Source organism: Chlamydotis macqueenii, chromosome 2 (genome assembly GCF_036417535.1).
Source record: "Chlamydotis macqueenii isolate bChlMac1 chromosome 2, bChlMac1.mat, whole genome shotgun sequence".
NCBI lineage: Eukaryota > Metazoa > Chordata > Aves > Otidiformes > Otididae > Chlamydotis > Chlamydotis macqueenii.
The window spans coordinates 67222464-67250229 of record NC_141557.1 but is presented as its reverse complement, the minus strand read 5'-3'; the positions used below and the strand labels follow the sequence as shown (position 1 = coordinate 67250229).

Here is a 27766-nt window from a genome sequence, read left to right as displayed (position 1 = left end):
GCGGTTTCCCTCCTTCGTCCCTTCTTCCGCCGTCGGGACCGAGTGGCGCGGCCATGGCCAGGGGCCAGGCGGCCGCGGCCGTGAGCGGCGGGAAGCGGGCGCTGCTGCTGCTACGGACAGACGGCGCCCTCCTGCCTGTAACCGCCGCCGCCGCCGCCTCCTCCTCACGCGACTGCCGTGCGGCCCCCTCCCCCCCGCACCGCTGCCTCGGCAGTTGGCAGCGCCCGGCTTCCGGGGCGGCCGTTACAGCCGTTAGCGGCAGCGCAGGGTGGGGAGGGGGCGTCTGCGGGACCGGCAGGGAGAGCCGCCGCTGCGGGGAGCGGGGTGAGAGCTGGGACGGGAAAGGAGAGGGGGGATACCCGCGCCCCCGTCACCTCACCCGATCCCCGGGAGTCCAGTGGGGCGGGGGTCCAGGGGGAGGCAAGGGCCTGTCACCAGCAGCTTTGGGAACGGGCCGTAGGGGTCATTGTTAGGACCCCCACCGAAGACTTAAATTGGTCACTCTTTATTGATCTTTAGGTAAGACAGCTAAGGCGTAGCTGTATTTTCTCTACACACAGGTGTTTTAAAATGTAATGTCTTTGAGGGCAGAGAGTTCTGCCTTCTGGAAATTTACCTCGTGTTCCATCTTGTATTCTTTCTGGAAGCTAGTTTATGCGCTGGTAGTAAATTTCCCTGAATGCATGTTTTCTGTAGTAGTGGTATTTGGGAAATGTGTTAGTAGTTCTTTTAATCGCAATTTAGTGTCCAAAGGGCAGCCAGTGAAGGTTTGCTTTTTTCACAAAGAATAGAAAGAGTCTGTGGATTTAGTCCTCGAAGCTATGAAGTACTCACGGCTTCTACGTTTTACACTGGTAAAGGAACAATTTTAAGACCCTGATGCTTGGTGGGATTTTTCTAGGACATTACATTCTTGGAGAGCATCATGGAAGTGCAGCAGTAGTGTTGTAATCTATTTTCAAGCCCTTGTGCATAGAGCTTGTTAGTCATGTACCTTTTCAGTTTCAAGCAGGCTGTGGTAATCTCAATGCACAATCTAATATTTTTGTTATAAATTAAAAGTATTTTGGGGTAGTAAGGAAACTCCTGGAGAGCAAGCATGTTGATTAAGTATTCTTTCTTAAAACTAACTTACATTTTTGTTATCTTTTTTTTCAGTCATAAGCATCTCTGCGTCATCATCTCTACAAAGCAAAGGAAATATTTCCTTATTGGGAAATAAGAAGCTTTTTTTTGACACTCATGCGTTGGTGTGCCTCTTGGAAGAAAACGGTAATTTGCTAGAAACGAGTAGCTATTTTTAATGTCATTTCATGAGTGGGTTTTTTTAGTTTGCAGAGTTTGTTTGTTACTTCTTGACATGTGATGTTACAGCTTCACTTTTATGGGTTTTATTTTTTTAATATACTGAGCAAGAACATGTAGGTTTTTCCTACTTCCAAAAGGAAACGGGGAGCTTGTATAACTTCGATTGGAATAATTTATTATCCTACTGGTGATTAAAAATGCTAAAGAAAAATTAAATTTAAGAATTGACAGTGAAAAACAGAGTTTTCAAGCTAGCCATTTAGAATGTATTAATTGGATTCCTACATATTTAGTATATAGCACTTAGAATATATGCAACAATGTATTATAATAGGATTGATTATGGACTACTATGTAAAATGCAGCTTTTAACGTAGAATGCTATGTAAAATATGGGTGCTTTTCTGCTAAAACGTAGATAAGGGAATAGGTTATTTTGGATTCGTGCTAATGTTGCTGAGGTGGGGAAGGTACCTTAAGGTGAAGTTCAGTACAGCTAAATTGACTTCTACAGTCCTCTGCCCCTGAAAAGGAGAGGTCCCAGGCATGTGGGACCTGGCATGTGGTTTCCTCTCTTTCCATGCGCCAACCTAATTCTTAGAAAACTCTCCAGCTCTTTTGTTTGATTGATATTCTGAGATGCTAGTTTAATGAGCTCATAGAGCAGTTGTGTGGGCACAGGACACTGAAAGTGTCAGGAGGGATAAGATGAGAAAGAGGAGGGTTGTCTCTTGCTTTCGGTGGTGGCAAACTATTATATCAGCACAGCTATTGAAAGCAACTTGCTCTCAGACCTTGTACGTGCTTTCTTACGCTTAACTGCTGGTTAGTTTGAAACAATTGTGCTTTTGAAAGTATTTCTTTTCATAATAGTTAAAACTTGTTCATGACATTTCTACTCCTACATTTTGAAAGTGGAAATGTTGAGAGTATAACTAGGGACAATGTTTTACCATAGTTCCCCGAATTCAGTTTAAAAGGTTTCTAATAGGGACTTAGAGGCTGGTAGGCCTAAAATTAGAGTGGTTAGCTCTGTTTTCAATTGTTAAGCTTTGCACATATTCAATGTTACTGAAGATTTATAGTTACTTACTGAAGGTAAGTATCTGCTTTTCAGGGTCAGAATTCTTGCTCATAGAAATAACAACATGTGAGAGATGACATTCTGTAATACTTCCAGAAAACTTCCAGCATTTATCCTGCTGATACTGTAATAGTGCTGTACTACAGAAGCAGCTATACTGTGTCACAGACATGATTTTGAGATGGGGGAACTTGGATGTACTGACTCATCATGTTTTTTCATTAGTGCTGGATCAAGAGGAGTATGTTTTATTATCTTTCATAGCTGACATTTGTTTTAACCTGGTGCTGAGTATTAGGAAGTGGCATTTCTGTAGACTGTCCGGATTTAGGCCTGTCTCTGAATGTTGTTGCATTTTGTTTTGCTTAGGGTTCACTACTCAGCAGTCGGAGGTCATTGTATCTGCATTAGTGAAAATTATGAACACCAACCTGGATATGATTTACAAGGACATGGTCACCAAAGTACAGCAGGTTAGATCAGAGACAATGGTGGGGTTGAAGTAAATCGAAACCTAGTATGACTGCTGATGAAATATATGTTGCTGTTTATTACTGTTAGGCACTGTATTTTAAAAGTTCAAAGATGAAGAACAAACATCGCTGTGTATCTATTGGCTAGTGAATTTTGTCTTGAGTTTGTCAAATACTTACCACAGTGTTGTGGTGGATCTTGAGATTTAGGTACTGTGAGTTGGTATACAAGCCACAGGTAGTTTTTCGGTTTCAACCTTGTTGTAGCATGAAATGGAATTACTGAGAAGGCTTTTAGATAGACATAGGGGGTATTCAGTGCGTGCTTTGAGTAGTTATAGCTCGTACATAAATTCTGTTGTAAACTTGTAACAAGGAAGTACAGATTCCCTCAGTGATTTACCACCCTGTTATGTGGTACATTTTTATTTATCTCATTGTGTCACAATGACATTTATATTGTGTTGGAATTTGGCTCAGTTTCTTTTTTTATATGATGTTTTTAGGGCACGATTGGTGTATACACTGGTAAGATACAGGAAAGTGTATAGTTTGGATGCTGATATTGAAATCTATCTCCTTTTCCTTTGATGTATACATTGTTCATGGTATGCTCTAAATGTACCCAGCATACATCGTGGTGGGAGGAAGTGAAGAAAACTTGCTTGGAAATAGGCTGATAATGCTGAGTATCTACAGAGATCCTTCCTGGCTACCAGGAAATTCTGTACAACTAAACTGAATTGTTAGCTTTGACTAACAATGATTGGGATGATTGTTTTAATAATTGTGTCTGGAGGCAAGACTTTGTGTTCTAATGCAGGCTGTGATTTTTTGGGGGCCCTTTGTCAGGTCATACAAAGGTAGATCCATGTAATGAATTGGACGTGGCAGTATTGAATATTGCCACATTGAGCTCTTGAACAGAATGTGGAGAACAGCTCCACGCTCTGGGCATCTGGCTCCAGAAATGAAACTGAAATTCAGAGTAAGACATGATTCACTGCATGTGGAACTTAAGCATCATTGAATGGGATTCACTGTATCTGGTATGCTGGAATTCCCTGACCTGTAAGCTGGTCAAATACACAACGCTGACAAGAAGCACAGCTGAAGTACAACCTCTTGGGCTGCTCTGTGAAGCTGCAGTTCACAGCCCCAAGTCACCTTCTGAAAACAAGCTTTAACTTATTTCATAGTAACTAGGCTGCTGTTTTAAAACATGAGGAAACAGCAGCTGCTGTCTCCGTAGTATAATAGTCTTGGCAGTAGGGCACCTCATTAAGAAGTGGGTTACCTGGATTTTGCACCATCTTCTGTCTAGGGAGGTTTTGGCCAATCCTTCATAGCTTTTAGATTCCAGGCAAAGCAGATGTGGGAGTGCTTCCTCCTCCTGTGCTGAATTTGTTTCATAATCAGTCAGAGAAAGCAATGTTAAAGGGACCCTTTCTCCCATGATTGGTTGTATTTAACAGGAAATAGTCTACAATAAGCAATTTCAACCTCCTTGTATGCCCAGCTTTTTTGAATGAAAGTAAACACAAAACGAAACAAAGTGTTTCCCTTTGTTTTGTGATGAATTAAGTGTTGCTACTGATGGTAGATGTTTTCTGAGACTTAGATTTGACCTTCATGTGACTTTCTGCCATTAAGATTCAAATGTGCAGTTTTGTATGGCATGCTAAGATAGAAGCAACTCAGGAGGTGTGTATGCCATGAACTTCGGGCAACATGATAAACGTGTACTTCCTTGTAGTCTTTGGTACCATAAGGGCTTATGCAAAAAGAGAATGATGAGTTGGAAGAGAATTTGGAAAGTTGTGGATGTAAATATTGCCATTACATACTAATTACGTAAAAGATTAAATACTACACTGGTTAGATAAAGCCTTAGGGGGGAAAGATGTGTATGTGTGTACGTATAGAGATGAAGAAGAAGAGAGAATGTGGAAAAGTAGTCTGTTTTGGGGGTTTTTTTTTTGTTTTTGTTTTTTACTGAGCTCAGTGAAGAGGGGAAAGAACAAAAGCAAGTTGGAGACATCAGGGAGTAAGAAGGGAGGTGTCTATGGCAGAACTCTTTCTGTAGACTTTTTGTAACATGTCAGTACACTGAGCCATTTTTTTCAGTGTTGTGGTCAGGTAGCCTGGTGCCATCTCCAGATGCCACTTAAACATGTAACACTGTAAGTTAGAACAGCATTTCTTGAAAAAGTGAAGTTGAGTGCTGTGTCAGATTTATAGGGTTCTTAGTCCAGACTCAAAAGCAAGGCATTACTTATTAGGGGGAGAAGAGGAGGCAGTCCCTATTTGCATGTGTGGATAGTGTAGGATCTAGAACGATGTCTACAGACCTTTCCATCCTCAAAAGTTGCAGAGAATTCTTGTCTTTTGTCAGCTCAGTATAACAGACTGAGAAGAACAATTAAAAGTACAAGTATAGTGCATGATTCTGAGTAGTCGAGCCCCCTTGCAGGGGGAGGTAAAAAAGGAGGTAATTACAAAAGAGTGTGGTTGCACTGAGGAATTTTGGTCTGAAAGCCAGCTTTCCTCATTTAGCTGAGAGGCACGTCTTCTCTCCATAATGCCTTTGCTAGCTTAAGAATTTGAAGACTTGTAAGAAACTATTTCCTAGACTATTAATTGAATTATTCTGCTCTGTGTTAGCACTGCTAATTTTGTCAAACACTACCAACATGTGAGCTTAACTTGCTTGTTCTGACTCTGTCACTTACTTTATCTTGCTTTCTGAAACTCAGAAAATCAATCTGAAATTACTGAATTAAAAATTTCAGGGTACCAAAATAGACTATCATATTTGTAGACACAGATGAGGAAAAGCATTATAGTTACAATGTGTTTTGAGGTTTTTCTTCCCTCTTTTAAAGGAAATTGCACTTCAGCAAGTAATGTCCCATATTGGTGGCGTGAAAAAGGACATGATTATTTTGGAAAAAAGTGAATTTTCAGCGCTTCGTTCAGAAAACGAGGTAAAAATCACTATTTTGGAAAGTGCTATTTTAGCACTTACTACTTTTTCTAATGATTTAAAAAGGTGTCTTGTACCCAAAGAGTTGGGTCTGGGGGCAGTATGGTTTAACACCTTCATTAATGACCTTGTTGATGGAGCAGAGTGCACCCTCAGTAAGTCTGCAGATGATACAAAGGTGGCAGCGTGGCTGATACACTAGGCAGTTGTGCTGCCACTCAGAGGGGCATCAGCATGCTGGGGAAATGGGCTGGCAGGAGTCTCATGAAGTTGAACAAAAGGAAATGCCAAGTCGTGCTGCTGGGGAGGAATAGCTGCATGCACCAGGGCAGGCTGGGGCTGACCAGCTGGAAAGCAGCTTTGCAGAAGAGGCCCTGAGGGTCCTGGTGGATACAAACTTGACCATGAGCCAGGGATGAGCCCTCGTGGCAAAGAAGGCCAACAGCCTCACGGGTTGTGTTAGGAGGGCTGCCAGTGGGTTAAGGGAGATGATCCCTCCCTTCTGCCTGGCACTGTGAGTCTTCATCTGGAGTGCTGGGTCCGATTCTGGGCTCCCCAGTGCAAGGGAGACATAGACATGCTGAACAGAGTCCAACAAATAACAACAAAGATGGGTAAGGGACTGAAACATCTGACATATGAGGAAAGACTGTGAGAGCTGGGACTGTTCAGCCTGGAGAAGAGAAGGCTCAGCAAGGGTCTCATCAATGTATACAAATATTTGAAGGCAGGGTATAAAGAAGAGAGAGACAGGTTCTTTCTAACGTTGTCCTGTGACTGAACAGTAGGTAACTGGAACAGACCAAAATGTGGGAAATTCTGTTTAAACATAAGAAAACCCTTTTTACTGTAAGGGTGGTAGAACACTGGAATAGGATACCCAGAGAGGCTATGAAGTCCCTATCCTGAAGATATTCAAAATCCACCTGGTCATGGCCCTGAGCAACCTGCTCTAGTTGCCCCTGCTTTGAGGAGAGGATTGGACTGGATGATCTCCAGAGAGAGTTAATAGAAGATGCTACAGCTATACCTATTCCATGTTTCTTTTGAAAGAGATAAAGAAATAGAATAATTTCAGTTAGAAGGGACCTCCAGAGAACATTAAATAGCTAAATGGCAATCATACTGTAGCCTGCAACTATCTCTTCTTAAAGGTGAACAAACCCAGCTCTCTCTCTTCACTCCCCATCCTCAACATAGTGTGCTCTAGCTCCCCACCATCTTCATGGCCCTCCCCTGGACTTGTTCCAATATGTCAACATCTGTCTTTCACCAGGGAGCCTAAAGCTGGACACAGCACTTTCTGTGCAGGCTCACAAGTGCTAAATATGGGGAAATAAATCACTTCCCTTGACCTGCTGGGTTTACTCTTGTTAATACCACCCTGTTCATTTGGGCACCTTGACTGCTATGGGACATTCCTAGCTTCTGTCTTGTACTGTTGTTTAGAAATGCACAGCATTCAGTAAACATGCACGTGTATACACATACATGTATCTATACACGTACCGAGGACATGGTTACGCTTGTTTTACCTTCTTTTTCATATTATGGATTACAGTCATTGTTACTGGTTGTGCAAATTCATTAGTATTTCTAGATTATGTGGTTTTATATACAGTAATAAAGTGCACAATTTTTTTTTCTACTCTCACAGAAAATAAAACTTGAACTCCAGCAGATAAAGAAGCAAGTCATGGTAAGATACCGTACCAATATAACTAAGAATTAACAGCTGTCCAGTTTTCTTTAAATAAAAAATCATTGTTACTTTCAAGATTTTATTTTAAAAGTTGTAGTTAATTGTTTTGATATATAGAATACTGAAAAGTGCAGTTGATGGAACTTGAGTTCTGGAGAAGAGAAGGCTCTGGGGAGACCTTATTGCAGCCTTTCAGTACTTAAAGGAGACCTATGAGAAAGACTGAGAGAAACTCTTTAGCAGGGCCTGTAGTGATAGGACAAGGGGTAACAGTTTTAAAATAGAAGGGGTAGATTTAGACTAGACATAGGGAAGTAGTTCTTTACTGTGGGAGTGGTGAAACACTGGAACAGGTTGCCCAGAGAGGTGTTGGATGCCCCATCCCTGGAGACATTCAAGGTCAGGCTGGTCGAGGCTCTGAGCAACCTGATCTGATTGGAGATGTCCCTGCTCACTGCAGGAAGGTTGGACTAGATGTTTTTTAAAGGTCCCTTCCAACCCAAACCATTCTATGATTCTATAGTACACTGTGGGCTGCAGCAAATACAATTTCATGCATAGTTCATTTATGGTGACAGAGAACTGTGAATGGTACAAGAGGTGAAGAAAAATTTAACTGAAGATTTTTTTTTTTACTTACATGTCCTTAATTTAGATTCAGAAAGTGGCTAACTGCCATGTCGTGGTTAAGGCTGAGTGAAGTTCTGTGTTTAGGGCTGCCTGTTACATGTAAAGATGCAACATCACTTCAAGAAAGGGCTCCTCACTACAAGAAAGACATTGAGGTGCTGGAGTGCATACAAAGAAGAGCAATGAAGCTGGTGAAGGATCTAGAACACAGGTCTTATGAGGAGCAGCTGAAGAAACTGGGGTTGTTTATCCTGGAGATAAGGAGGCTCAGGGGAGACCTTATTGCTCGCTACAACTACCTACCTGAAAGGAGGTTGTAGCGAGGTGGGTGTTAGTCTCTTCTCCCAAGTACCAAGTGAAAAGAAAAGAAGAAATGGCCTCAAGTTGCACCAGAGGAGGTTTAGATTCAATATTGGGAAATACTTCTTGACAGAAAGGGTTGTCAAGCATTAGAATAGGCTGTGCAGGGAAGTGGTTGAGTCATTGTCTCTGGAGATACTTAAAAGACATGTAGACTTGGCACTTAGGGACATGATTTAGTGGTGGACTTGGCAGTGTTAGGTTAATGGTTGGACTCTATGATCTTTTCCAATCAAAATGATTCTGTGAACATACTTTTAAAATGACAGCACTTTCTAGTTGGTTCGGGGCTTTTTTTGTTGGTGGTTTTTTGCTGGGTTGTGGGGTGGGTTTTTTTGGTGTTTGGTTTTTTTTTTTTTTCCTTGGGTTTTTTGGTGTTTTTGTTTGGGTTTGGGTTTTTGTTTGTTTTTTTTTTTTTTGTCTGAGGACATATCTGTTAACTGTTCAGAATTTAAAATAGCTTTTAAATGGCTTCTTTAGGCCACTAAGTTTGGGACAATTATGTTTCATCCCATTTGTTTGGGAGCAAATGACCTTTGCAAGAAAACACTCTGTTAATTATCATACAGATTCTTATTCTTACCAGGTTTAAGCATCAGTGCTATGTTTCTGTTCTTTATGGTTTGCCTGGTTTGAGCAGCACTCCAAACACCCTTCTACCACCAAAACCAAGATCATCTCAAAATCTGTTATTTCAATGTTATTTCAAATGTTATTTCAAAGTCATAAGCAGCCTTTACACAGAAACAAACATTCTTGCAAGAGTGATTAAGATTGGAAACTGGGAAACATTGACTGGTTTTAGGGAGTACGGTCATCTGACTTGAGAACTGCTGTTTCCTGTTGTGATATCCTTAACTGGAAGGATGGAGCACCTTTCCTTCCCTGGGATGTGTCCACGAAACTGCCAGAATATTGGACTTGTTGAGCTAGCTGACAATGTGGTCAGCCTCAGCCTGGTGCCTCCTTGCCGTTTCTGTCCTGTTATCTTCAGTTTGGTTTTGCACTGTCGTCTCCAGAAGGCAAACATGAATTTCTCAAGGCTAATCATGCATGTTTTATATTGTGTTATGAAGTGCTTAATGCATCTATGTTTTCAGAATACCATTTAAAAATACACTTAGCATCTAATTTTTGAATTGTAACTTACTTTATGGTTTTAGTTGCATAGAAATGAGTTAGTGTAATCCACTGGTAGAGCATCAAGGATCCGAGTCATCTTTTCTTAAAAGCTAGATGCCTTTAAATTTTACTTTTAACTATAAATGTAATTCTCACAAGGGCAAGTTGTTTTATGTTTGCTCATACTTTTTCCTCTAAAAGACAAAAAGACAGTGTTGTAAAAGAAAAATCTATTTCTAATTTTTTGATTCATTAAACTGTAAAGTATTGTGTTGTAATGACATCTAATTATAACGCAGTTAAAGTTCAAAAAATTCACACATAGAAATTGAGTCTAATTATTGTTCATACTAACTTAATGAACTCTTGACTAGTTGACATTGGCCTATTTAAGAGATGCTTACTTGATTTTAATAGTAGAATTTCCCAGAACATCAGCAGTCTTTTGCTTCTCCCACACATTCTTCTGATCAGTAGTTTGCCTCATGACAAACTGTCAGCTGGTTGGAATTCCTGCCAGGAGCTTGCCTTAAAATGGCAGCTGTCACTGAGAAGCAGGAATCACTTACAGCTATGGATGAAGTAAAATGCAAGTGTACACCTTATGGTCATTTTAAAAAGTTAGATGTTTAAAAACATAAGAAACATTTTCTGACTTCTAAAATGTCTGTAGCTTTTTCTGAAAACCCTAGATGTAGCCTTTAGAAACAGATTTTCTTTTACGTTGGAAGGTTAGAAACTACTTTTAAAGTTATTTTGAGCATCAAGATTGCTTCATGGAGGAAGTCCAACTTACAGGTGTACCTAGGCATGGATTTATAGAAATCAGAGGTGTGAGATATATGAAACATTCTCAGTGTTTATAGAAGGATGTGTTCTCAATTAACTTCTGTTCTCAGTGTTCTTGTTTTAAAAGGTGTTGTTAAGTTTTGATTCTGGGATCCAATTAATACTATAGAACATGAGTATCTCCCGGAGGAAGAATAGGAATACTTACACTTCTGAAAATTATGTACATTAATTGGAGAGAAGCTTGATTCCTAAGAGATGTAAAGAAAGGCAGAATATATTTGTCTAATTTTTTCTACTTATGGTTAAATAGAAAATCTTGCTTGCTGCTTTATAATTTTTTTCCCATTAGGATGAAATTACCAAAGTTCGTGCAGATAACAAGTTAAACCTAAACCTAGAGAAGAGCAGAGTAAAAGAATTGGTAAGTTTTGGTTACTTTTTTTCTAGAAACATCTAAACAGTAAGTAATGTCCAAATTTGGGTAAAAGCATCTTGCCCAAAGAGCATTTTCATATTACTCTATAGTATCATACAGCTTCAGGATGGATTAATCCAAGTTACTCATCCTTATGCTGCTATAGTACAAGGTGCTGTGTCTGGTTTTGTATGTCTGTTTGTTTTGATATTGTTTTAATATCAGGAGTAACACATTACAGTTCAATATATTTGATACTGAATCTAAATATGCTGACTAGCTGCCTAGAAGTTTTCTAAGTTATTAGCATATCTCTTTCTCTATTTTCACAGTTGTTTTTAAGTTTACACATTTCATTAAATTTATCATAACTGAAGAAGTTTCATTGCCCTATAGCTAGAAAATTAACAGCTTAGCTGATTTGTCAGGAAATACCTATTGTGAAAATAATTGTAATTTATTTTTATTTTTTTAATTGTAACTGATGGTGGTTCAGATTGTTTTGAACTTTAAAATATCTGGTAGAAATGAATTGATGTGATCTTAAATTAGAATAACGTAGAAGAAGAATTAGACGATTAACAAGTTTTTGCATTATATGTAGCATTTGAAATAGAGTTCTGTTCCCATAGTTCTTTTTTGAATAGCTTTTATGATCTCAAAGAAATTGGATCTTCTAAACTGAAAGATCTTTTAATGACATTTTTCTATTTCACATGTGTGTAATGAAGACAATATTTATCTCAAATCTAGGCAATAAGAACTGTTCAAGTAGATATCATTTATCTTCTGTGTGTGCCCCTTTGTTTTTCAAAATCATTAACTTAGGTAACAGCTGTGTTAGTGATTTAGTATAATGACTAAGATACTTGAATAAAGTACAATTTGAGCAGGTAGAATTCTTAGTACTTTATGCTAATGTTTTTTAAAAAATACCCTCTGAAATGTATTAACTGTGTCGATCAACTGTGTTGGGCTTAAAAAACTTATTTAAAACCACTTTACCAGTGATAAATTAGGCACTAGTGTTTTCTTGTATTATTTATGTAGGATCCTAGAATCTGGACTCTGTTGCTCAGAACACTACATTATTTTGACTACATCCCAGGAGAAACAAACTGTGCATGTCAACTTTCTCTTAAGGAAGTTGACCAACTTTGTAGTCTACTGTGCAACTACGATTTCATAGTTACTATGAAAACTGCTCTTTCCTTTTTTTCCTCTCCCACCTTTAATGGCCATTCATGAACAGAAAAGGAAGAAGGTAGATGAATGGGAAGCAGGTCGTAGCATATATGCTGAGTTGGGTGTGAGATGTAATCCAGTATTTTCTATAGTAGGCAGAGCATCATTATCGTATTTACTTGGATTGCAGTGTGAACTTAGGACTGAATATCTAGCTTTCTGAGAATAAAAGTCAGGATAACTGAAGGTTACTGTGCATTCTTACTAAGTTACTATTCAGAAGAAACATGTCCTAAGTTTTAAATTAATTTAACTTGAAGCACCAAGTAAAGTGTTCTTATCTTTCAGTTTTGCTTGGAATAAGTACTGAAGGAGAATTTCTTAATTTGTCAGCATTGATGTGGACAGTCTTTAATGTTTCAATCTCTAAATGCTTTACCTTTCCATTAGTTCATTCCACATTATGTTCCTTGGAGAATCTGACATTGCTTAAAGCACATCTATTTATTCTGTGACTTATATCTGTAATGATACAGATGTGATTTAAAAACTTGAAGTATGTACAAAATTCTGTATATATTCCCATATTCATGCATCACAAGTGTGATGCCTCTAAGCTTGCTGTTAAGAACATCAATACGGATCTGACAAAACTGAATTTCCTCTGCATTGTGAAAAATACGGACTTAAGGGGAAATCTCCCTGTTAAATTTCAGGGAGGAGGTTTAATCTTTTCCTTCCTCTTTTTTTTTTTTTTTTTTTTTTAATGCACTGGTGTTACTACAGGTGTGTGGTGATGCCTTGCAGTAAAAGGGTGTATTTCACGGTCTTAAACCTGAGTTTAAAATCCTTGAGTCTTACCTAGAGAGTTCTAGCCACAAAGTAAAACTTTAACAAATACAAACATCAAGAAATAAGCTTGTAGAATAGAAATTATTCAGAAAATATGTATTTGGCTAACATCTATTTAAGGTAAAGCAGACAAACTATTTCAATCCACAAAATTGTTTATTTTAAATGTCATGATTCTTTTGATAGTGATGACCAGTTTACTAATGTGACATCCAATTCTTATGTGAAACTTCACCTCAAACATAGTTTTAATTAGATTATTTAAAAAATATTCTCCATCTCACCACTTTCAAAAATGTACATGTATATAAAATGTCTTCATTTCTTTTTTTGTTCCTCCCATTTTGCAGACTCTAATGACTGTTTCATTAAGTGCAGACATGCTATTATTTGTCTTTGTTTTGTCGTTTTCCACATTTGTAGCAGCCTGCTGTCTCTTAACTTTGTCTTCAGATCAGTCAAAAGTCCAAACAGGGCTCCAGATCTTTAAGGAGGGTTTTTTCAATGCTGAGGCATTTATGTAGATTAATCCAAGTTTAATATTAAAGTGGGATAAGCTTCCAGAGTGGAGGAAAAATAAAGCGACTTTCCATATGGGAATGTCACCAGATGAGGTTATTGCTGTGTAACTGAGGATTCTGAGATGGGTGCCTGATGACCTTAATACTCTGCACTATAGACTGGCAGTTTAGCAGCTGTCTATGAGTAATTGAATTGCTTCAGTAGTGGGACAGGAACTGTTATACATCTCAAGGTAAATCATACCTGTTCGTGAGTCAGGAAGATAACCTGCCTTAAAGGTACACTTCTTTAATTTGAATTTAATTTTCCTTGAACCCAAATAGCTATAAGTTAAAAAGAAGACATAGCTTCTGATGTTCCACAAATGAATGGCTTAATGTGAGATACAAATGTTCTGTATTTAACAAATATATCATGAAATGATGGTCAGAACAATACAAAGGGTGAGCGTATGCAATGCTGGCTAAACATTTCTTTGATAGCTGAGTTTGATATGATGTTTTAAAACTGTACTCCCCTTCCTGAGGAAAATAGATGCTTCAGTCTTAATTGTGCTTGTATGCTCAATGGATTAGTTAACTGTTCCAGAGTTACTGTTTAGAATCATAGGTCTTTGTTTTTCAGAAATGCAGATCTACCAACCTTTCTTCCAGCTGCTTGTTAATATATACAGTTTTTGCAGAAGATGAGTGTCTGAATTTGTGCTTTACAGTTCACAGGTGTGGATGAACACGTATCTGAATTGTGCTTTCCCAAATGACAGCAATTATCCTACAATACTGTCTCACAAGTATTGTCAGACAGTAATCTTGTCCAGATTCAGTGTTCTACAGAATTTGGAAACACAGAAATATGCTTTTAAGTGTGGGGGGAAAAGTTTAATGATAATATCATGTTTCTCTCTCTCTCTTTTTTTTTTTTTTTTTTAAATTTTTTTCTCTCCCCTTCTAGTACTCACTTAATGAAAGAAAGCTACTTGAAATGAGGACGGAAATAGTGGAATTGGTAAGAACTTGGTAGCTGATTATTACACAGCAGATCTTTTTGTACTTGTGTTATGGACCTGGTATTCTTTTTGGAGTTGTTTATATCTTTAGGCACTTTCATGTTCAAAATGTCACTGTGCTTTATTATTTGCCTGTGTATTTTCATATTGGTACAGGTAGCTGAAGCAGCTACAGAATAAGAAGGCTTTCATATGTATTATTAGACCCTCTGCATGTATATATAAACTGTTCAGTGGTCACGTTGTTGTGAAACTTCATGTATGTAGTATTTTCTCTAGATGGAATTCTACTCTTAATGCTAGTTTGTGAAATCAATTTTTTTTTTGTTTCCCCCTGTTCAGTGAGACTGAAACACATTGCTAGATTGACTTGGCTTCATTTTAGAGGAGGTTTTTACAAAGCACTTCCTCTTCCTTTTGTTTCCTTTCTGTAGTATAGGGAATTATCCCTAGGAAGACGTCTAGCAGTAAATCGTTAACTGATTAACAATGTTTCAGTAGTGCTGATTTGAAAATACTAGCAACTCGGCAGCTGTTGTTCTCAGTTTACAAGTTGGATCTTTCAGTCTTTCCTGAGAATAATTCTATCCCTTTTTTACAGAAGTCCTATCTTCTGTCATCATATTCAGAATTTCTGTAGTTGTTTTTGAGGTAGAATTCATTACAAGATGAAAACATGCTTTTTTACATCAGAAGACCAATTCTCATTTTTTCTAATGATCCATAAGTCTTTATGCTCCTGTATGTTTTTCTCACAAGAGGCTCTTGGACTTCTCAGTAGCTGTTATAACTGAGCAGTGACTTCAGTATTGGTGGGCTGAATGACAGTTTGAAGTTAATGTTTATGCTGCTAGATTTAGATAAGAAGGCATCCAGTTCTGCCACTTTCTAGGTTACATGTTAAGGAACATGGAATCATATAAATTTCCCAAGTTCACCAAATTATCCAGTTCCTTGGATATAATCAGCTAGGAAGGAACTTTTTTTCTTTGAATGCAAAGTAATATTCATTTAAGGAGGAACCAAAAATACAACTTGAAGGGATGGGTTATATTTCTAAATAAACTAGCATCTGTTCAAATTGTATCATTTTATTGCTTCGTTGTTCAGCATGCGCAACAAGATCGAGCTCTGACCCAGACAGACAGAAAAATAGACACAGAAGTTGCAGATCTGAAGACAATGCTCGAATCGCACAAACTTGATAATATTAAGTACTTAGCAGGTAAGGAATCTGATGGTTATCTCTGAGGGTGAAACAGTTAAACATTGTTATATGTTTGGCAGACTCTCAATTGACTATATTCATAAAGGCCCTGATTCAAACAAAATACCTGAAATAGTCTCAGTCAAGATTAGCAGCGTTATTTGTGTACTTAATCCAGACAAAGCTTCCTATAATTCACAACTGTATTTTGCATGGGATATGGCTGCATGACATTTTTTCCTTGCTCTGTACTGTAATAATAAGGTGTAGGAGCAATCTAAAAGACTGTCTGTTAACAAGGGCCGAAGTGTTCTTCTATGCCTGACTGAATTTATAAAAGCAGCCTGCTGCCTGCTTTTCTAGGATTTCTTCATCTATCTGGAGGAGATCTATATGCAAAATTGAACATTTCGGCTTTCCTGACTGTTCAGTGCCACATTCTTCAAACTTTAATTTTTCAGGCATGTGCATTAGAAAAATATTACATGTATGCCTACGTTATTGCCTTAGGTAGCTTTAATATTTTGACATTTTTCTACTGAGTGTGCAGTGCTATTAAATGAGCAGGTTTGCAGTAGAAAATTATTCTGCTGATTTAGATTTTCTGATTATTCTTTCACAATGGATTTTGTCACAAACACAATCACTTACGTGTATTCATAATACTGTACTTCAGGCATATCCTTTACAGAGAACTATTACTGAAAAATAAAAGGCAATTTATTAAAATGAGAGGAAATTATTTTCTCCACCATCCCTACTCAAAAACATGTTGAACTCTGCATGGAAAAAAAAAAAATTGAAAACAATTTGCATTGTGTTTGAAGTGCTCCTGTTGCAAACAATGGCAAAAATCTTTTGTGTGTATATCTAGAAACCAAAAGTTGATTTCATTTAAATAGAAATTTTTAAAATTGCAAACTGATAAACGTCATTAAAGATAGCTTTCATTTATATGTTTGCTGAATACTTGGCTGTGATTTTAATAATCCTGTTATTCATTTCCTCGCTTTACACCTGTAACTTGCCATATTGCTCTTTTTTTGGAATGGTAAGCAACTAAGGGTTTCTTTCAGCCCTTTAGCAGTTTTCCAGCCCAGTTTTCCTGCACTCATTTTTCTTTCCTTATTTGTCGTTTTTGTGCCTCTCCTCTTCTAATTTACAACACAAACAATTTCAAAACCTTATTTTCTTTCATAGGGAAGGAGTGGTGATTACACATCTAGTATTGTAGTAAAATGTATGCATAGCTTTCTGAAGAAGTGTTCCAAGAGCTAATGGTTTGTCTCCCTTTTCCTCAATTTTTCTTTCAGGTTCAATATTTACATGCCTTACTGTAGCATTGGGATTTTATCGTTTATGGATATAATAAACCATCAATTTAAATAGACTTCTACTGTTTTGGTTTCTGAAAAAAAAGAAGTTTTATCTTTGCCCAGACTTTAACCAAGTCTTGACTGTTTTATTTATTTTTTTTGTAAAGCAGACTATATTGAGAATGTAACCAAAGATGTGCCTAGAAACAAACTGTACACATATCGTGCGTATTTTGAAACTTACCTCCGATGAAAGCATCGTATATGCATTTCTACCATTGCCCTACACTCTGAACTGCAGTATAGTGTGCTGCTCAAAATGTCATATAAGCGAAGACTGATTCATACCAATCTGATGGGGCTGCATGCTGTGGAGGAGAATCTATGGATAATCTTACGTTCCATTGCCTATTCAGACATGCTTGCTGGAGTCAGTTGCATGTATCAGACTGAAATCTTGATTATTAATATAAAAGTGAAACTATACATTTTGTGGCTTGGAGGCACTCTTGTATAAGTAGAACTTGTGTTAACTGAATCATGCTTTCTTCCTTCCTAACACTTGTTCATACAGTTACAAGGATCAAATATTTGTTTTGCGATTTTTATAACATTATAGTTATCAGCTTGTTTTCCAGGTAGCCGTCCAGTCAGTCATGTTTCATGAGAGTGTGCTGTGTAGTGATAGCAGTGTTTGCTGCTAGTTTTGTTTGTAATATATTTGTAGAAGTTTTTGTGACTAACTTGCCTTTGGTACATATAAGTATCTGATACTCATTCCATATGCTAATTGTTAATTTTACCACTGTAGCTGGAAGTTTGAAATGCAGTAAAATACACTAGTGTTAATTTATGGTTAAGTGATACAAAGTGTCTCTGGTGCTGCCTTCTTGATGGAAGGAAATTGATGTTTCTAGAAAGGAAAGATATTTTAAATGATGGTTGTGAAGCAGTGTCTTAGGCGAGGGAACTGCAATATCAACAGTTTTCTGGGTTTTTGTTGTTTTACTTTAAAAAAAAATTCCTGTTCATTCTTCAAATGTGGAACTTTACTTTCATTATTATAATCACTATTAGTAATGAAGACCTGCAAGGATGTTAAATCCAGTTCTGAGTAAGCCCATGTGAACTAGTAAGTGCAACTGAAAGCAATTAAGGCAGGTGTCTGCTGTATCCAGATATCTGTCGTTCTTCCACTGATGAAATGACTGCTTTAGCAGCAGAGCCGCCATCTGTGTTTCCCTTGTGTTAGGGGAAATCTCCCTTTTTTGCTTGCCCTTAGGAGGAGGGAACAGTCTATGCACTGGTAATAAATGCTGTTAGAGCACAATCATGGCTTTGCTTAATGAAAGTAAAGCTTTTGTCTACTTTATGCCTGTACTGTAATAACCATTTAACTTTTTTGGTGGTTGGGAGTGCCAACTTTGTCTATGTGCAAGTGTGGAGAAAGAGATGGATGCCTGTAACAATACTATACTGGCCTGAAATAAAGCATTTTGAATATTTTATAGAGTATGCTGAGTTTTCATTATAAATGCAGCTCTTACGTTTTGAATTTAATCTCTTTGTTTGAAGGTAAATCACCCCTAATAGGACTTCTTTTAAGCTAAGAATTAGCAAAGCTGACAGCCACTATAACACACTATAGAGGAAAGAACAGTCAATAACATAAGGAGGACTATTATTGAAGACAAACTTAGCAGCCCCTCAAAACTGAATGAATTTATATTCAAGATCTTCACTTTTTTGTTTATTTTTTTTTTTTATCAACTTATAAGACTCGACACTTTCTCAAATTAGACAAGTGATAATTTAATGTTTGGAATGACTTCAGTGTTGCTTCCGGTCTTCCCAGGACAGATGATTGTACATATGTCTATGTAATCAGTACATCTTGGCCTATATGCCTGAGCAGCTCATAAATAGTCACTAAAATAAGTATTTAGAACTAATTTTAAATATAGAGTCTATCCTGCTAAAATAGATACTATGCAAATAAATTTATTTTCAGGGTAGGTGAAAGGAGGAAGTGAAAGATTACAGAACAGCATTGTCCTGGAATTAGCAAAGTGTCAGGAAAACTGGCACTTCTTGGAGAGTGTTCTAAACAAGGAATAAAATTAATATGTTTTTCAGGGAAAGGACAGTATAAATAGAACATTATTATTTCCTAGCCCATAAAGTCTTCAAGTGTGGTATAAAAGCTTGTTGCTCCTATCTTATGTGCATGGATGCAAAATATCCAATTTCCTCTGATTTTAAAGATCAGTTTAGCAATCTTCCTAACACAGTCTGATCATGTGTACCACATGTATTTACTAGCATTCCAAAAAGGTAGAAAATGCCTCCGTATATTTTCAAACACAAACTCTTTCAAAGAGATTTGAACTCAGAGAATTAGCCTTTTGGTACAGGTGAGAGGCAAAAACATAGCAGGACGTACTACTAAAAACCTCTCAAAGCGACAGTTGAATGTCAAATGATAACTAGATTCCTAAATAGGAGACCAGTTGGCAGTTCTCCAAATCTTCTTCTGTAAGACTCTTTCTATATTGTCCCGTATACTGTCTTTAATTTGAATCGGTAGCAATTCTAAATGTACAGAAGTACTTCTCAGTTCTCTGACTTCAGATTTTTATTTTTAATAAAACAGCTCTTGATTTCAAAAGATGCAGGTGAAAAATAAGTGGGACTTTTACCATAAAACCAATTCAGCTGTGAAAATCTGTGGTAGCTCCTCTTTGATTCAGAAATGTATCTCTTCATTTTCTGCCTGGCAGGGAAAAAAGTATGAAAGAAAAAATTTAATCTAGAAATGTTAGATCTCTCAGGCTCTCTCTTCTAGTTAGTTCGCAAGAACAGAGGATGCAGCTAAAGCTGAGCTCCAGCTGTGAATTGCTTTCAGGAAGAGCCCATCCCTATTGAGGCTATGTACGACTAACAGCCTGCTTATGCTAAAACTAGTTGTGAGTTTTCCCTGTGAACTTCCATATTCACACAGCAAAGGTGGAAGAGTCTTTAAGGATTTATTTCCTTTTGGGGAAGAAGGTTCATAATCATTCCATTTGGTGGAAAACCTAAGTTGCTCCTAAAGCTTCTTTGTGTTTTACAGAACAAATCAAGATCCAGACTTTTTTTTTTTAAAAAAAAAAAAAAACCACAACAACAACGAAAAAACAACAACAAAAACCAACCAAAAAACCCACCCAAAACCAACCAACCAAACAAAACCAACCTGTATTTACTTGTAATATGTTAGTGGGAGCATACTGAATTTAACTGCTTGTCTGTCTTGCTTTCCCTCTTGTTTTCAGTAAAAATCCATAAGGGAGCTGTCTCCTTTCTCTGGTATGTGTTAGCTAAATTGTTTGTTTCAACTGGTTTGACTGTTAAATCACATGCTGCTTAGCCCTTTCTCCACTGGAAGTGTTGATTGCATCATTCATTTCCCAGAATGTTGTAGAGTTGTACTTAAAACCATGAGTTGACAAATGGAAACATTTCTAATGTAGGTATGAAATCTGCTTCAGTTTTTCTAACCACAGATGTTTTGGCTTACTAGAATAAATCTTATTCTAGTTGTGAATATTCACTTAACTGACCTTTTCATAAATGGTGAAATCCTAGCTCTGTGCAGCTATTAACAGTTCCTGCTGACTTTGGAGAAGGCATGCATTTACCTCTAGACATTTTGAGTCACAACTCTTCAGTGGACTTTTCTCTTCTTACGCTTGCTGCCATCTGTAGACCTCACCCGGGAAGACTGGTGGGGTTTTTTGCGAGTTGTGTTTGGTTTTGTTTTTTTTTTTTTAATCAGCAAAGTTAGGTAAACTCCTGTGAGTAGTTCCTTTGAATTACTGATTGCAACATGTGAGCAAGACTTAGTTTTGCATCTCCTACTGAGTTCTCAGGAATCAAGTAAACTGCCTTTATTATGATTTCTAAAACAATCAAAACTCTACAAGACAATTCAATATTTAACAAAACTGCTATATAAAGTCTCTTTTCAAGGAATAAGTACGCTGTAAAATTAATGATTTTTAAAATGTTTTTAATATATTTGAAGAAGTATTCAGAAGTTACTTATTGGTTAGTTGGGCAATGGTGGCTTCTTTTTAATTATTTTTCCTTCAGTTTTACGTATCTTGAATTTATAGGGCTTTCTGTTGTGGGGTGGGTTTTTTTGTTGTTTTTAGAGTAAGGCTTTCTGTACGAGTAATTACTTTTCTTGAGCCTCTGAATAGAAAGTTCATTTGCAATCAAACATGCGCCTGGAATACTGGAGTCGGAAACAAGCGCATACACTCCTGGAGATGGAGGGCTGACTGTGTCTTTGTTAGACAAGCTTCCTTTGGCTTAAAACATGTTTTTTACCCTACTGTCAAATATTTAAAAGCAGCAGCGTTGATTCTTTGTTTTACACTTAAATTCAGAATCAGAGCAGTTGCCTCTTATCTTTAACATGCAGTTTTATAACTAGATTAAGATCATAGAAGGAAGATACCAAGTGTTTGCACAGTGTTCTTTTCAAATCTGACCATTCTAAGAAAGAAGATTCCAGTTTTCTTGGGAGGATGCCCAGCTGGTATCAAAACCAAAATACTGGAAATGAGTAACAAAGTATTACGGCAAACACCAATCTTGGGCCAATGTTTATCCTCGTAGTGAGGCATGTGAGTATGTAGTAACATTTCAGATACCCTACCTCCCTTTGCTGTTCTGATGTGTGCACCCTATCAAATCTTAAAAGTTCACTAGGTTCTCCATTGTATTCTGAAACTGTATCACCTCCATTCAAGTCATGACTAATACTACTCGTGAATAGTCTTTTCTTGTTCGGGACTAAAAATGTAGAGAGGGAAAAAAGAAAGGTGGTGTGTTGTGATTTGGTTTGGGTGGCTTTTGTTTTTTTTGTGGGTTTTTTTTTTTTTTTTCCTCTGCAGGTAAGTGGCACATGTTCAGTGAGAACTTTAAACAGAACTGTATGTTACATTAATATAATAATGGTATACAGCAGGCAACTGATTTTGGTCAAATCAATGTTGCATACAGGACTCCAAGGTTTGCTTCAGAACAGATAGGGTGAGTAGCAGTTATCTTGGCAGGGGGTGGGAGGGGAAGCAGAGCAGGTTTCTCAGCACAAAGGGTAAAACTCAGACTTTATACTTTCATCTCCAGCACACTTTGGTCCTTCTCTATTGTCAGAAATCTTGTAAGCCTCTTATATTACTCCATGAATAGGCAACTATTAAATATGTCACTTTTGATTGTGATTTTGTCTGAAATATCTTTTGTCTCTCCCAGTCTTCTCCTGTCTTTACCCGGAATCTATTTTCTTGTCAGAAAGATGTACTAAGCGTTATATATTTACAAAGTTCTCCCAGTGATGCAAGAGATTAATAAAAACAAAGGCCACTTCAGAAGCTCCCTTTAAAGACTGCTTACCACAACCAGATCCAGATAGTGGCTGGGGATTTTGATCATCTTTTATATCGCGGCTTTCAAAAAAGTCAGTTCTAATGCCTCATGATTTATATGCAGAGTTCCCTTGTGTTCCTTTGACACCAGATAGGCCTTAACCGCCTTCTTGTCTGTGCCACTGAACTCTTCACGGAGCTTTTAAGACCAAATAAAGCTACAGGCCTATACTAAAAAAAAATTAACCACTGATGATGCATGGATGAGAGTGAGCACATCTAGTGCAGATGCTGCATTTGGGTTTTACGTTTTCATTCATTTTTTTTTCAATGTAGTTAGTTACCTTGTCTCATGTGTTACATTGCAGTGCATTCAGAAGTACTGGGTTCTGGGGAGCTTTTAAGAAGCTGAAATCCTATGGAAGTTGGTAGGGGGGAAGTGCAAAATAAGGCTCACACTTCCAAAAGTCCATAGGAAAATTCTTGGAGACGTCTTAGTATTTTATTTCCTCTAAAAAGGAACCTTGTTTAAAAATTAAGCCTTTTTTTTTTTTTTTTTTTTTTAGAAGCTTCTGAGTTGTTTGGTTTTGGTTTTATTTCAAATTCTCCTAGCCACCTTCCAGTCTATGCATTGCAGCACACTCTTCTGTGTGACTTGTTTCATTTTTAATAATCTGATTTGGGGATAGCCATGACCACAGCCCTCAAAAAAAAGCTGTGCTAAGATATTACTCTCTCTTTTTGCTATTCAGTAAAAATGCATCTGAGACTTCAGAAAAGTTTATCAGCATATTGTCTGCTAAGCTGTTAAGTGGTTAACTTGCCTTGTTTGAAACAGGGTCCCAGTTTGCCCTAAAGTGTCAGACTACACCTGGCAGGTTATAAATGTGATGATTCATAAAGTACGGTTAACTGGGGGGGTTGGGAAAGTCTAAGGAAGCTGATCCCGTTTGATAGAGAAAACAGTGGTAGTCATCAGCTAACAAAGCAAAAATATGCTCACTGTGAAAGGTAAATGTTTAATAGAAACCTCATCTCGATTTTATTTTCTACTGTTACCTATTTAAAAAAAAAAAGCATAGTTCTGTACTTGGGCACTCCTAGCTCATTTTCCTTTGCAATTTCTAACTGAGTATTCAAATATTAAATACGTCATTTAATAAATACATTTTGGATTCTTTTATGTCATTTGTAGTTTCAACATTGTTTTCAAGCTTTTTTTTCCCCCCTAAGGTTGTAGAGAGATTTGGAGGAGGAAAGGGTTGGGTTTCAGATTGTTCTTAATGAGGGATTTAATGTATTTCTTAATGAAACAGTGTTTAATGCCTTAAAATATGACCAAAGGCTCTCTTGCAAGCTCTTACTTGTTCACTGAAGCTAAAGGCTTATTTATATGAAGCTTTGTGATCAGTCTTCTGATTGATGCTTGTTTAAGTTTTTGTACAAATTGCATTTCAAGTAGCAATTTAAATATGTCTGTACATTGTTAGTACATCCCCACATGCAGCAAAACCACAAGACCCTGAGGTACTCAGATATCTCTGAATAAAACAAGCCACAAGATCATGTATAAACAGATGGGGGGAAAAAATTACAAGGTGCTGGAAGTCTGTGTACTGTATAAATATCTAAGATACCAAATAGATAAGACCGTAGCAACAGTGAAAGAAAACATAAGCAAAGCTGGTTACTTTGGTCCATAAATGAAGGTTAAGGCATGCAGTTCCTCTTTGCTCTTGGACAAAACCCAGCAGCAGCGACAGACGGCTGTTTAACAACTGCCTCTGCGGCATGCGTAGCTGCCTGTTCCTTTAACTGGTGGTAGTGGTGTGCTTATTCAGAAAATGGAGGTTTACTTCATCTGCTTTTCTGTTGTCCTGGAATTAAACACTTTTTTGCAAATATGTGAAGTTTTATATAAGCTGCATTAGGCCTGGTGGGAAAAATCATAACTTAAAGTACGTGTGGTGGGGGGAGTTGTTTTTTTTCTTAGATTTCTTATCTATGTTGCTCTGACATACCGTGTTTGAGTCCTGATCACAAACTACCAAAGGATGATTGTTCCTTGCTAATTACCCTTACTGAAGTAACAGGTGGGCTAGGTGATGTGGTGATAAGTCTAAGTCAGAATGAGTGGTAGTGATGCTTATGAGATGGAATTACTGTGGAGAGATTAGAGAGGTGGCCAAAAAAAGGCCAAAACCAAGAAAAGTGAGTTGCTTCTTGAAGCACTGCTTCAGGGGAGGGAATGCTTGGAATACGTACACATAATGAAAGAGAAAAAGCTTCAGCAATGGTAATGTTAAAGAAGCCCTGTGAGTGATAGCAGGTACCAAGTTAGTTGCTAAGTTATGAGGCAATTTTGGACAGCAGCTATGTAGGCAAGGATGGTTTAATGGGTCTGTGCCGAAGTTCCCATGTTCAGAGATTATATGGAAGCATTATGTCAGCGTCAAATCATCGCACACAGAGTACAGCGATTCTGTTGCTGGGAAAGATATCTGCGCTGCCAGAGAAAGGAGCTGCCTTGCTTTCAGCGCCACATAGGGCTGGGGGAGGGGGGACAGCCAGCCTTTGTGCCTCGCTCTGTCCCACACTCAGATGAGTCCTCCAAATTCCAGCTTCTACCAGGATAATTATACAGGGAAACCCAGCTTTTAAGAGCAGAGATGTCGTTCCTGCCTATTTTTCATTGCACTTCCTATCAGGGCTGCAAGCACTTAAAAATTCTGCCCTCTCAGAAGAGCTCCCAGCCTGCCTGAGGATAGGAAACAATGGGCCCTGGCGTAATCTTTTCTGCAGTGGGGATGAAATAGGACTGTTGAATGATAAAAAGAGACTCTAATCTTTTGCTGGGATCCTGAGGGCTGAAGCGCTTTTCTCACCAGAATGGATGCTAGCCTTTCCAAAGACAAAGAATGGTGAATTCAGTAATGAGTCCCTAGCTAGCCAGCATAATAAATTCCCTCTATTTAAACCTTGTCCCAAGAGACCTGTGTGCGGGTTGCTTTTTTTTTTTTTTTTTTTTATTTGTGGTCTCTCCTACCATAGAGCTCAGATCTATGAAACTGCTCACCACATATGTAACTAGCATTTGTGATGGAGATTGATTAAATATGGCTAAGTACAGCTAGGCATTACACAGACTTTGTTTTTTGCACTGATGAGGTGGACTGACATGGGCTGTTGCCAGAATCTTTATTTCATTCTTTTTGGTATGTGAACAATGTTAGTCAAGTAGTCTGACTTAAGAAGCCACATTTTATCTGTATGACAATTACATTTCTCTGAGCTCTTTCCCTAGTACATCCAATTTAATTTACTGTGGATTGCTACCTCCGGTAGTATGAGGTGCTTTTTAAATAATATACAGGAAAGAATACTTAGAGATGTAAAAGGAAAATTGCATGAAAAGAAGTATAGTTTTACCTGGGGTAGATTGTCCCAGCCTAATTTGGCAGCTTTCTTTGGTAATAACTATGTAACAGACATTGTAGGCAAAAGAAATGCAATACATCTAATAGACTTTGTCTTCAGGTTTCACATAATCTAACTTGAAGATACAAAGATAATGCTGTTAAGAAGTAACCTCATGATGGGAAGACAAAAAGAGTTCTGTTCACTGGTGTTCAAGAAAGACCAATTAAAACTGTAAGTGTTCAGGAGAAGGGTTACAAAGATGTTCAGAAACTCGATTTATTTAGTCTAACAAATGAAAACTGAAGCTAAGCTAACTCTGGGTCTGCTCTCAAGGATGCTATCTCAAGGATACTATGTTAGTAGCAAACGCAAGAAAAAGGAAAGAATTATTTAAGGTGAAGGGGACAGACTTGCCATAAGTACATTTAGGATGGAAATTATAAAGATGTTCCTGACCACCAGGGAATTTAGGATTTGGAACAGTGATCCAATAGAAGCAGCAAGAAGAAATATGGTTGGAAGACTAGCGTGAATCAACATGGTCACATTATACTATGTGGTGCTTATGTTAGCAAACACAGGACTCCACAGGGAACTCACCTCTGTTGTAGGTTTATATAAACACTGGAGGAAAATGCTTTTTCTTTTTTTGGCTAGCTGGAAACTTTTACTAGAGTTGTCACTATAACATTATATCCGTTGGTTCAAGTGTCAGGACTATGTCAGCATTTTTTTTTCCAGTAATTTCAGCAGATCAAAAAAACACGTCATACCCTAGTGTTCAATGAGTATGAAAAATGCGATTTTTTTTTTTAAGGGTTTGGGTTTTTTTTTTCCCCAGTCTTCTAATCTTCTGCCAATGCATCTGAAATAATTAACTGTAAAACTCAAGACAGCACTAATAGGCTACTCCCCTCAATATAGCATGAGTTTGAAAGGGGAAACAGCTAGATTCTGAAGTGCACTGAGCCTTGTTTTCATCTTGAAATAATCTTTTACATATCTTTAAAGATATTTTTAATATATGTGAACATCTAATTATAGCTAAAGATAATTTGCACTTCAATTATCCTCCCTTCCTGCTAGGTCCTCGGCAGATGAACAATCCCAGGAAAAGTCTGTACCTTAATGGATCTCCTGTCCTGCTCCTGGAAGTCCAAAGGTGATAAGGGTAAGTGTGGGTGTGTATATGTGTGTGCACATGCGGGGAGGGCAAGGAAGGACACATCTGCCCCGTTTCACATTCACTGCGCCCAGTCCTAGTGTTTACGCACACAACTATGTCTGTACACACAGCCCTGGTATGAACAAAGGAGTTTCTCACACCGTTACGAAAGCCATTTTTTAAAGTGCCAAAATCCAAGGCCCATAAGCAGTTTGGTTGTCTTACAGTCTTCTCAACCTCCCTCTGCTATATGCACCTTCCTTTCCCTACTCAGCCCCAAACTGCAAAAGCCAACTCGTTTCACCACGGCCTCTGTGCCTTGCTCCCCTGCGGTCTGGGCACCTCCCCTGGGTACTTCTGCTGCCTCAGCTGTCCAGGTCCTGCAAGACCTCTTGCTGGAGGTCTGGAGCAATATTTCAACAGCTGGCCTCAGCCCCACTGAGAGTGATAGAAAGCTATGGCCATGTTGAGGGGAAACAGATAAAATGGAGGTCTTTCCTGGTGTCTTGGTGGCACGAGTAACCTCTGCTCCTCTGTTCACCAATTCCGGCTGCTGGTCGTCATCCAGTTCTCAAATGTTGCAATGCTGCACCGCAAGCCTCTGTTTTCTCATGTTTTGTATTTTTCTTCTGTTCTGCAGCCCCACACTGCTGGCAAGACCGTGTTTGGCCTTTGGTGAAATGACACACATCTGCTCTTCCTGAAGTGCTGTTACGCAGCCCTCCTCAGCCAACAGAAGAGTTGTCGCAACCGAGATGTTAAAGTGTGATGGAGAGAGGAAATTAAATTATTTGGGAGATGCAA

General features: G+C 38.1%; 1 protein-coding gene across 4 annotated transcripts; it reads left to right on the top strand.

The window, feature by feature from the left end:
- MCUR1 (mitochondrial calcium uniporter regulator 1) lies at positions 1 to 27766 on the top strand. 4 transcript variants are annotated; one of them, XM_086743199.1, is made up of 10 exons: positions 1 to 324; positions 1159 to 1272; positions 2762 to 2865; positions 5751 to 5852; positions 7509 to 7550; positions 10807 to 10878; positions 14383 to 14436; positions 15548 to 15662; positions 26884 to 26968; positions 27603 to 27766. In XM_086743199.1, the coding sequence occupies exons 1-9, from the start codon at positions 54 to 56 to the stop codon at positions 26961 to 26963; spliced, it is 954 nt and encodes a 317-aa protein (XP_086599325.1). In that variant the 5' UTR covers positions 1 to 53; the 3' UTR covers positions 26964 to 26968; positions 27603 to 27766. The 4 variants fall into 4 exon arrangements, with proteins under 4 accessions (XP_086599325.1, XP_086599326.1, XP_086599324.1 ...); XM_086743200.1 differs by lacking the exons at positions 26884 to 26968; positions 27603 to 27766 and adding an exon at positions 16958 to 18466; XM_086743198.1 differs by lacking the exons at positions 26884 to 26968; positions 27603 to 27766 and adding an exon at positions 16008 to 16600.